At 33.2% G+C, this 12149-nt stretch overlaps 1 protein-coding gene across 1 annotated transcript in view; it reads left to right on the top strand.

Moving 5' to 3' along the window:
* The first annotated feature begins 2838 nt into the window (after positions 1–2838).
* Positions 2839–12149, top strand: part of LOC130815715 (uncharacterized) — a 32199-nt gene continuing 22888 nt past the window's right edge. Inside the window, exons 1-18 of the mRNA XM_057682200.1 lie at positions 2839–3125; positions 4874–5045; positions 5210–5281; positions 5375–5443; positions 5525–5596; positions 6768–6839; positions 7114–7185; positions 7277–7348; positions 7434–7505; positions 7585–7656; positions 7739–7810; positions 8120–8188; positions 8544–8609; positions 8904–8966; positions 9057–9104; positions 9707–9750; positions 10550–10938; positions 11017–11212. Coding sequence (XP_057538183.1) covers positions 3023–3125; positions 4874–5045; positions 5210–5281; positions 5375–5443; positions 5525–5596; positions 6768–6839; positions 7114–7185; positions 7277–7348; positions 7434–7505; positions 7585–7656; positions 7739–7810; positions 8120–8188; positions 8544–8609; positions 8904–8966; positions 9057–9104; positions 9707–9750; positions 10550–10938; positions 11017–11212 — 1795 coding nt within the window. The 5' untranslated portion in view covers positions 2839–3022. The remainder of the gene's footprint in view (positions 3126–4873; positions 5046–5209; positions 5282–5374; positions 5444–5524; positions 5597–6767; positions 6840–7113; positions 7186–7276; positions 7349–7433; positions 7506–7584; positions 7657–7738; positions 7811–8119; positions 8189–8543; positions 8610–8903; positions 8967–9056; positions 9105–9706; positions 9751–10549; positions 10939–11016; positions 11213–12149) is intronic.

Here is a 12149-nt window from a genome sequence, read left to right as displayed (position 1 = left end):
TGAATATTTCTCTTGGAATATTTTTGTATAAGATATTCTCTTGGATTTGATAGATGATTTATTTGATTATTTGCTTCAGGAAATCAAGTATCTACATCATGAAAGAGGGTTTTGAACCGTTGTAATATTATTCGTCAGTTAATTTGCTTTATGAATTTACAGTATGACTCTAAAATATCTCAAAACCGACCATAATTTGCTTTTTTTAATTCGCGACTTGCTAGGAGGTTAGTGTATCATGTGAGAGTGTTCTGAACAATTATTAGATTTTGGAAATAATGACCTTCATCTTTGTTGATTTGTATTAACTCTTATGATAAATTATTTTTATGCAAATAATGATAATTGGAATTTGGATCATCAGATGTATAATTGCTTTATTCATCTTCAGCTACAATTTATAGACAACCTAAGAAAATTCCATGTGTAGAAGATTTTTAATTTTAAGGCTATGAATCCACATAGCCGCACCAAGGTATCAATTTAAAAAGCTCTTGAAGTTTGTCATCTTCAATAACCCGAGTGACGAAAATGATTGGCTCATTATGCCTATTTTTCCTTTTTGTGATTTCCAGCTTTTCCATGAAGAAATTGCCAGAGACATATCAAATGCAGACAAAGAATGGAGCATGATATTGCTAAAGTACTTCAGCCTCGTTGGGGCACACCGAGAGTGTTGAATTATACTTGAATGGCGTTGATATTGAGACTTGAAGATCAGATCAATCTCATGCCTCAGCTTTTATTTGCAGAAGATTGTATGGATTGCTTTTTGTCTTTTCTTTGCGTATTTGATCTTTGGGTCACTAATTGTTCCCTGAGGAAAAAGATGGCAATATAAGTCGAAATGTTGAATTACAAGAAATAGTCGTTGATAATATGGGCATGTAGATAACTGATATATATACCTCCATACACATTTCAAATGTTTGAAATTTCAATGAGTGAGTGAGAGTGACAACTTGAGGTTTGTTATCGTCCGGATTAAGCATAACACTTTAAAACCTTTTTTTTTTTTAATTTAAGAGCAAGAATACAAAGAATGATTTTGAACCCTCCTCGCTTTAGATCAATGACATGATAATAGAATGCGATGTAAAGTCAATTTTTAGTAGATCCCCTAACATAAAACTTAAATTTTATTTTTACTATATTCTAAAGTTAAATTTAAGCCATAAATCTTAATTTTTTAAGAGATGCTCTTACATAATACAAATTGTTAATAGAAATATCTAACATAGCATTATTAAATTTAATAGTGTAATTTGGGGGACCGCGTGTGTTTCATACAGCCCCACAACTAGTGTTTAGAAATACTAGATCATAAGTCCAAATCTTTAGATCTTATGAGTCTATCTGGTTTCTATTATACATATTGAGCAAATACAAATAATTCAAAACCGATTTGTATTTCCCTTTGTGTGGATGGCAATATAACTCTTGCTTTGTAAATCACCAAATGGACACCATGAAGATAAGGTTGCGACAATCAAAGAAGTTGCTCTGAAACTTGATATGAGTAGAAGACGTTCATGCACTATCCTATTGTGATATTTCTCCCACAAAGGTGCTTGGGATGATAAAATGAAATTCACAATGAGACATAATCTACACATCAAAATCCTAGCACAAGGAAATTGCAATAATAAATATAAGTGTTGTGGGAAATTAAGAACTTTGATGATATTTAAGAGAGAAATAAGAAATGATATGGAGATGAGATGGAATGTCTATTGGCATGCAACCTCTATTTATAGAGCTATGCATCAAACAATACCTTTTTTGAAACAAAAGTGTATCACCAAGCAAAGCTTATGAATCAAAGTAATGTTTCACCAAGCAAAGCTTACGAATCAAAGTAATATTTCACCAAGCAAAGTTTATGAATCAAAGTAATGGTTCATCAAACAAAACTTATGAATCAAAGTAATGATTCATCAAATTCTTCGAGGCATTTAATTGGATTTTTAATATATTTATTTTAGTCCCACTACTATACTAAGTATGTAGTATATACAAATCTAGGTCTATATACTCTAAATATTCAACAGTTTCAAGTTTAGAATGAATCTAATAAAATAATATCTAATTAAATTATTAATTTATTTAAATGTGAAGTACGAAAAATTTCACAATAAGAATAATAAGAAAATTACAACAATGACAACTTTTTTCAATTAGTTATAGACCATAGAAAAACTATCAACTTAAAAATATTAAATTTTTGTCCTCATTTGTCAAACAGACTATGGAAAAAAATAATTTAAATGAATAAATTTGAATTAGAAGAATTTGGAATCAATTTGAATGAATGAGTTCCAATCTTTTAGATTATAAAACTCTCACTTTGTTGTTCTCGTTGAATAAAGGAGTTGGAAAAATCTAAAATATATTCAATTTGTGATTTTGTCCCTTTCAACCCCAAGAAGAGAAGGCCCCTCGATAAGACAACACAAGAAAAATCAAACTGCTTATAATAAGTCAGAGTGCTGCACAGTAAAATGGATTTTCCAGAGCCTCTATGTATTTATGAGGTGCAATCCAGTTCAATGGCCTCAAATTTATATAATTAAAAATTAGTATTTATATAATTAGCTTTTATTATGAATGGAACTTATAATATTTTATTTAAATGAATTACATTGTTTAAAAAAAATTAACAACACTTATTTTTTAATTTTAACCTGCGGCCTAAAAATTATCACCATTTTTTAATTTCTAACAATTTGATAACCCACATGCAGCCTTTAAAGTTAAAATCCACTATTTTCTGTCAAACCTTTGGCCAATCACGTGTTTGAATCACTAAACTAAATTCTTTAATACCAAACTGGTGTTTATTTAATGAATCTGACCGAATTAGTCAGCACTTTACTGTATCTCTCTTTATCCATAGTCCCACCATGTTTTTGAATGTTCAGAAGCAGCCATCTATGTAGCAAATTGGAATTTATCGATCAATGATATACAATCTTATAGCTTTACTTTTGCAAATCATGGATTATAGTAAGAATTTTCAAAAATGGTGATTTCCCAGTTTATAGAAAGAATGAACTTCTTTTCTCTGTTGGTTTTGTTGGGATTTCTTCTGTCTAGAATTCAGGCCAATTTAGTTGAAAATGAAGGTTAGCATTCTGCATTTTCTTTCCCCAGTTAATTTCTTTTTTCCCCAATTTTTCTTTAGGTCGGTTTAAGAATGTGAACTATAATCTTGTTCGTATTAGGGAATTCTCTCAAATATTGAAATGGGTTTATCAGATGTTCACCAAATGAAAAAATTGTTTATTACTATAATTGTGGGTAGCATATTTTAGTCATGGTGTTTTTTTTCCTTCTTTGGTTGGCCTTTTGAGATGCTACTCACCGGGAGTTTGCCGACTTTGTATTTTGGGTTGTACTTTTTATTGTTTCATTCTCATGGGGACTGAGAGAGTAACTGTTCTGGAAAAAAGAGTCTCAAGATGCGTTTGTTTCTGCTAAAATCTGTAGATTTTAGGTAGAATTGGAAAGAGACTTCAACTTGGGTTGGTAGGCAAATAACTATTGCAGTAGCTTCATGATGTGGGTATTGGACAGTTATATCATCATCATACCAGTATATCTCGCTCAGCTACAATCAGGGTCTGGGGAGAGTTTGATGATGGTAGATCATACCCTTATCTAAAGTGAGAAAGAGGTTATGTCTGGTGAGATTAGCTCGAGATTAACCTGTAAATGAAAACAAATGACTCAGTACACACCATAGGTAAGACAAGTAGCAAGACTAATAACATAGTGTCACAAATGACCCGGTACACGCCATAGACAAGACAAGTAGCAAGACTAATATCATAGGATCCTGATCAAGTTGGTGACAAGATTTGAGTAGGCTTGGTTTGTTGACTTGCTTGAAATCAGTGTTCTTTGTTATAAGAACATTAGTTAGAGAAAAGTTAATTTGATTTTGTAAAATAACAATTTTATGTGGGATGGCAGATGATCCATGTGATTGTATGTAGCTAGTTATGCGTACCTAATAGATAGGACCCCTATATCCTTTCGATTTTGTCTCGTGGACTCCTGAAAGCTCTCACATTGGAAAACTAAGACTGGGCTTGTTTTGAGTAGTTCTATTCAACACATCACTTCATATTTTGACTAGTGTTTCAAATCACAGCAGTCGCGATTAGTTTGATCGAGTTTTGTTAGTTCAATTTAGTTAAGTGAAACATTTTTCACTCCCATAGAACAGGTTGTAAACGGGGGGAAACTCTGAGAGTTGGATGGAGTGTGTTTCTTTTGGTTGATCTGCATCACCTTAATAAGTGGTAGTAACTAGATGACTAAACACTGATTAATCCTGACGATGAAATTTTATTCGGACTATTTCATGTAGAATAACAACCTTATGAATGTTCATTTATGACCTTGTGCAAAAGGAGTACCGGAAGCACATTTGGTTCTTTAGAGGGTTCTCAAAATCTATATTTGGAGTTTCCATCTATGATAAAATATTATATATATATATATATATATATATATATATATATATATATATATATATATATATATATATATATATATATATACACATATATTTATTTATTTATTTTTATTTTTTATATATACTGGGGTAAGGCTGGAGAATCCCTAAAGGAGGAGAGAGGGAATAAATACTTCTTGTAGGCGGTGACAATGAACCCTAGGCCCTATCACAAGGGTGGAAGGGAAAGCCTTCAACCACTAGGCGACCCATGATTCTCAATACATAGGGGTTTAAAGTAGGGGCTACGTTGAGATTTTATTGATTTTTTTTGATAGTGTTTGGTTTTCGCTTGTCATCATGATAATGGAATCCAATTGATATTTTAATGTATTTATGTCTACTCTGCAGTGGTTGTTCTTCATGAAATTTTCCAAACAATGGGTGCCACAAACTGGAAGTTTGATCGTGCCTCTTGTCAAGTTCAATTGGTTGGCGTAACAGCACAGCCACCGCTAAATGCTGAAAGCTCCATAGGGTGTGAGTGTGGGCATGATAGCAACTCTTGTCATATCGTAAACATGTATTGTTTCCTTATCTCATTTCCGCAGGCTTCTTTTCATTCATTTTTTTGACGCCATGAATTCTGAATAAAAAAGGGGGCTCTTTTGTAGTTCTACAATGAAAATTCAATTGAACTTGTTGCAATGTTAGTAAACCGAAATAAATGGGTTATATGCATTGCAGAACTCTTAAGGGTTACAGTCTTCCCGGGGTTCTTCCAAGTGCGCTGGTGAAACTTCCTTATCTACAAAACATGTAAGAACTAGTCTCTTTTCTTTCACTTGTATTGTACTCTTGAGCCATGACCGTGTGAATTATAGTTGAAATCATTCATTGTTATATTTATAGTGATTTTGCCTACAACTATCTATCTGGTGGAATTCCTGTGGAGTGGGCTTCAATGCAGTTAAAATATATGTAAGCGTGCTCACATCTCTGGCATTTCAAAGTTATTGGGTGTCCAAACTTCTTTAAGTCATGCAGGTGAACCTCATGCAGCTCCCTACTTGCGAATCGGTTATCCGGAAAGATCCCAAAAGAATTGGGGAATATGAGCAGTCTCACTACCATGTATGTCTCAATTCTTCATCTATCTAATCGCTTGACAGTTATCAGTAAACTTTGTGAAAACTTCCATTATTTCTCTTCTTTTATTCTAAGTTTTCCAATTACGAGCTAACTAAAATATGTTCTTTTCATACATGCTAGTATATTTGCCCGCGCAATGCACGAATGTGTTTGTGTGTCGAATTATAGAAATTAAATTAGATAAGTTGAGAAATAAAATCTAAATATTTATGTGATTTATTAATAAGTTTTTTGATGAAATGCTTTAGAAGTTTAAATTTCGATGAAGAAATTTTATAATCGCAAATACTTTTACATATAAAAAAAAAAACAAATGTATATATTCTACGAAACTTTAATAAATGATTTTATGTTAACTATAAATCCAAAAGTGCTAACTCTAAGAAACGTTAAAAGAATATATCTTGTTGTGTGATATGCAACCCATTTATTAAGAATTATATAGATGTTAACTTTGGTAGGGGGCATTAATTTTTTAATTTGATATATATATTGTGATTACGTGCCATGTAATCTCGATTTAGCCAATAGTTGCGTCTTAGGTGGCAAACCTATGCCATTTGGAATATTTCAATCATTAAACTTCATAATCCATGGTCCATACACATATCAGTCTTGAAATGTGGATACTTATGTACTTGCTTTTGCAAAGTTCCTTCTTCATAGGATACATGAGTTTTAATCCAAAACATGAAATGGTAAAGCTCAAAGCAGCTATAATACATGACATGTCGAAAACTCATTATATGTCAAGAGTATCAAGATTTATTACTATGAAATGAGTGTATTTCGGGAGGGAGCATTCTTTTTGTTTCTGGTTATCATCTCGTGTGCCATCTCATCCTTTTATTTCGTTTTTTCTAACTACAAAAGATTTTTTCCCTTTCATATTTCTCTTTGATATATGGTAGATTATTGGTAGTGAAAAATGAAGGAAAGGAATGGAAAGAGCCGAAGTTGGTCTTTGACCAAATCTAGGCCTTTGTAAGTGTCTCCTAGAATAGAATGCATAATGTTTTTGTGCAAACTAATGTTGGTTTTCTCAAATTTCTTACTTAAAGTAATGAAGAAATTTGGCGGAATTTTTCTGCTTCTTTAATTAGAGTATTCATTTGGGCATTTATATATTGAAATGCTTCTCATTTATTTACAGGTCTCTTGAAGCTAACCAATTTACTGGAGAAGTTCCTGATGAGCTAGGGAAATTAGTCAATTTGCAGACTTTGTAAGCACTTCGTTCCAATAGCAGGGATCATTCTCATAAAATTTCGTTTGTTTACCAGCAAATAATCTTGATTTGTATGCTTTGATATCATACTCAGTGTCACATGATTCGCTAATCGCCTTGCAAATCACTAATCGTAAAAAAATAAATTATGGTCGGTTTTAGTCTATTTTTGAATCATTTTCAGCGCATCACGAATCCAAAAGGCAAACTAACTAGCAAATTATGTTTCACTGATCATACTTTTCTCTTATGGACATGGTATGCATTTCAGGATGTTGTCCTCAAATCAGTTAAGTGGATCACTGCCTCGGACGCTTGCTGGCCTGAAGAATTTAAAAGATTTGTAAGTTTGCAATAAATTCAAAATATATCTTATTTGTATTACTCTGCAGTCCTGCACCATAACTTGACAGTTCTCGTAATTTCCAATGTAGTCGAATTAATGATAATAACTTTGAGGGAGTCATACCGGCTTATATACAAAATTGGAAGCAACTTAACAGATTGTAAGATTCTTGCCTCATTGACCAGAAACAGCTCTTCGTAAAAGTTCGACCTGATAGTTGATCCACTGGCTCTGTGTCATTGCAGGGAAATGCATGCAAGTGGGCTTATGGGGCCTATTCCACCTGAAATATTCTTCTTGGACGGACTAACCCAATTGTGAGTTTATGTAATACATTGTTGCTGTTTGATATTGTTTTTCAATTTTGTGATACCCGGAAAGTTTCTGAATTTACAGGAGAATAAGTGACGTCTATGGATCTACTCAGGCATTTCCAGATCTGAGCAATATGACTGGCCTAGTAAGACTGTATGTTCAACCCATGTTTTATATTACTGAAGCTTTATGACCGTTTTAGGAATTCAATTAATTCTGGAATCTGGATTTCTAGTGTGCTAAGGAATTGCAACATTGCTGGAGAGATTCCGGCATCGATCTGGAAGATGAATAGTTTGAAAATGCTGTAAGTGACTAACTTGCTGTCTGTTGATGTGGAATTTGGAATTACATAATTCTTGCATATATTTCGGGGTCAGCACCCATCTAGTAAATTCTTGCATATATATTGGAATTAAATAATTGTAGTGGGAAATACCATCACAACAAACATTGATTTTTGTACTGATCAATTTATTTTTCTCAAAATTTTAAAACTTTTTACGCAGATTTTTATTTGTATATTTCTTTTAGAAATTCCACGTCCTCCATGTTTATTAAAATGTGATTGCTTCATGATTAATGCATTGAAATCAGTTGTTAAATGTTATTACAGTGATGTTAGTTTTAACAAATTAGTGGGAGAAATTCCGGATGACGTCAGTGCGAAGGACATGAAGTATGTGTGAGTAACTCTTTCCTTTTTTGTGATGAAACAAAGTTCCAAAAAGGTTTGCAATTTTTGTGCTACATGGTTATTTTTGGGCAATTTTAGATCAAGGGATAAGTGAGAAGATCAATATTTGTACCTCCTTTTGGCAAGTAACTAGTTTGGGTTTTTTCGATGAAAAGAATGCAACAAATAGAAAAAGTATTCGTGTAATGTCGAAAACGGTGAAATTGCCATTTGCACCTGCCCATGAGATATATCATTTCACTAATCAGCACTTATTCCTTAACTTTTACAGATTATTTTTCATTTCTACGTGATTGCTATTCTTTTGCCAGGGGGTTTATGAGCCTTTTTATTTTGTGGGCAGATTTTTGACGGGCAACGTGCTTAGAGGAAACATTCCTTCTTCTTTGTTGCAGGATGGAAGAAATATGTAAGCTTCTTTTTGATATTATTTCCGTTTATTTTCGCCTCTTTTAAGTGACTACCCCTTTTTTCTCTGAACTTTCAAGTTTATGCTATGATTATTGTATCTTTGAGTTCTTCAACACTAAACTTAAGTTTTTTCATAAATAGTGTATTTTGTCTTTCCTTCACACACCCTTGGTTGGGTTGAAATTTTACTATACTGGATATTAGCTTGTTCCGACTGAGGGCAACTAGGGTATGCTTTTATGCAACTTGGTATATCCATGAAGGGGTTGACTGCATTTTGGTGCTTTTGCAGTGATCTTTCCTACAACAACTTCACATGGCGAGATCCTAAGAAGCCCGCTTGTGGAGAAAACATGTGAGCCTATGACTTATTTAAATGCTCGTGCTATGTTTCTTTTTGGTGGTTCCATGACATTTTTGGTATTTACTGTTACTTGTTGACTAGGAAATATTATATAAACTTATACCGGAGCTCATCTACAAGTGTCAACTTGTGAGTAATTTTTATTGTTTATACTCAAAATAAGAATTATACTTACGGTTTTTTTGGTTGCTACGCTTCCGACATGCACTCTATTAAATCACTACTTTTGATCCTATATATCTTTAATTATGCAAAAGGAAAATAATAAAAGGAGTTAACTTTGGGAACAATGTCTTTGAATGAATTTAACAACATCCCACTTGATTATACTTTTCTCTTTTACAATACTGAACATGTGGGAACCGTGTCCATGTGGACATGATATTCTCACGAAGCAGGACACATGTCGGGCCCGACATTCAAACATGGCTACCTTCGTATCTTTATTGTTTACCTTATACTTCTTATAGCTCTTTAATTTTGATTGTAACAAACTATACTGAAATAGTTCATTAAATCATGTACACTTCTTAGTTATGAAAAGTTGCTCAATCGAAAATAACCTTTCTATATATAAGAAAGACCGAGTGAGACTTGATTAATTGATGAACAGTAATTACTAAGTGTAGCAACCAAAAAAACAGAGGAAGTATATTTATAACTTTTTCAACCTTTTGGCTAATTGTGCATATAGAAAGCTAATGTATCAACGTGTTTTCTCTTATATGTAGAAAAGAAGTTCTTCCTTGCTCAAATAGCATTGAATGTCCACGATGTAAGTACATTTCTCATGAGATGCATTCATTTATCAAACCATTTTCCAAGAGTTAATCATTTCTACCTTCTCTCCCTGCACTTAAAATGAGCAGATTGAGCTCGAGATATTTATTGTATGCACTGTGTTTTACTTCATTGTAGAAAAATAAAGGTTTTTTAGGACGGACTTTTCTGTAGATATAGTTATGAATGGAATGACGAGTAAACACATATTATTATGTTTGCAGCTTTAAGAAACAACTCAATAATATCCTACAGATTAGGAAGTTCGTTATTGCTTGTGTAAGTCTTTAAGAGTTTGAAGCATAATGCATACTTCCTCAGTCCCACTCATTTTGCATCAATTGCCATTTTGGTCCGTCCCACTCATTTTGCATTATTTTTATTTTTGGACGATCCACTCATTTTGCATCAATTGCCATTTTGGTCCGTCCCACTCATTTTGCATTATTTTTATTTTTGGACAATGACCCACCACTTTTAATCTCATCCATACATTTTAAGTCTTTTATTTTCATCCGCACAATTTATTCTTTGTCTTTATTTATTACCAACATCCATGTTTTTTCTTTAAAATCTCATTCTTTCTCTTTGCTCCAAAGCCATCTGGACAGAGGAGTACAATACAGGCAATTTCACTAACTTATAGCCAGAAGCGATGTAGATTTCTTCTTAAAATGAACATTCATTCTCGTGAATATAGGAGATTACAAGATTAACATTCATTTTCTTGAATATAGGAGGTTACAACATTAATATTCATTTTCTTGATGTTTACTTCACTACTTTATTTGCAGACGGTTGTTCTTTACACGTTAATTGCGGTGGAGATGACTTTGTAGCAGAAGATGACAACAGAAAGGTTCTATACGAAGGAGACGGAGGTGTTGAAGGTGGTGTGGCCACATATTTCCGGAGCAATGATAATTACTGGGGATTTAGTGCCACTGGTGACTTCATGGATGACGCTGATTTGCTAAGTATACGCCATATTATTAAGCTGTCTGGAAGTAATTTATCTGATCTATATGCTACAGCACGTATTACTCCAATTACCCTTACATATTTTGCCTACTGCCTTGGGAATGGTAATTATTCTGTTAAATTGCACTTTGCTGAGATTCAGTTCACAAACGACAGATCATACGACAGTCTTGGGAGGCGTATGTTTGATATTTACATCCAGGTAATTAGTTGTCAATCTTTCAGGAGCGCATCTACCACTAGCAACAGATTATTACCCTGATTGTGTGTTTGTTTATAGAATAAATTAGTACACAAGGATTTCAATATTGAAAATGAGGCCCGTGGTGCTCAGAGGCCAGCAGTGAAAGTTTTTAATGCAAGTGTTACAAATAATATTTTGGAGATCAGATTTAACTGGGCTGGTCGAGGGACAACAAGGATTCCTACTAGAGGAGTTTATGGGCCTCTTATTTCAGCTATTTCTGTCAATCCTGGTAATGGTTACATTGTTGGGTTCTTTCACCTTTTATATTCCTACTGACTGAATCTCTCCCCCCCTCCCCCTCTATTTCTCCTGCCCCGTTCTCTCTTGAATAGAAATCGCACCGAAAGCTTGAAGATTTTGTTTTATTTTGATGTACTTCATTTTGAAGATTTTGTTTCATTTTGTTTCAGCTATCTACGCCCGTTTGGTTGTTGGTACTAGATGATGTTTATGAGATCGTATATATTTTCATGAAATGTATCATGTCATTTCCATTGTGAAGAAACTTTAATCCTAGATAAGTTTTTTTTTTCACAATTTTCCATTACCACCTAATACCACATCTTCGATTAGTAATGCATTGGAATAAATTTTGTAATGAAAATGAGACGATTGAAGTAGAACAAGGATGGCCATAAAACTTTTAATTGATTTTCCTTCCAAAATTGCACTGTCTTTCATTACCATTCTCACCATTTAACAAGACCGTTAGATTATGAAGTATGGAATACAAAAACAATACGATAACAATTAACAACATGCCAAAGCCTTAATCAAAAAAGTTTGTTTAGTACATGAGAAACTCGGTGTTACATTTCTCGAATGCCATTAAAATGTCTCCCGCCCAGGTAGACCAAGGAGGCTTGATGCATCATGCATGCAACTTTACCTTGTATAACAATGAGGAGGTTTTCGGTTGACACTTGATTAAAGATTAAAATTCACAATCAATAAAAATGAGATTTTGTTTATTATTCCTTTAAACTTTACTTGGGTGCATCACAACTAGGAGCTACCGAGCTAGTGTACCTTAGAACTTGCTAATGATGAAAAATTTATGTCTTTCAAATAAATGCAACAACAAAAAAAATATACTGTGGTAACATTAGCTTGTTGTATATATTCTTGCTTCTCTCTAAGGTCTACTACTCAATTCTTGAAATTAA

The sequence above is a fragment of the Amaranthus tricolor genome, chromosome 6 (assembly GCF_026212465.1).
Source record: "Amaranthus tricolor cultivar Red isolate AtriRed21 chromosome 6, ASM2621246v1, whole genome shotgun sequence".
Lineage (NCBI taxonomy): Eukaryota > Viridiplantae > Streptophyta > Magnoliopsida > Caryophyllales > Amaranthaceae > Amaranthus > Amaranthus tricolor.
The sequence above is the reverse complement of the archived record's forward strand: the minus strand, read 5'-3'. Positions and strand labels throughout refer to the sequence as shown.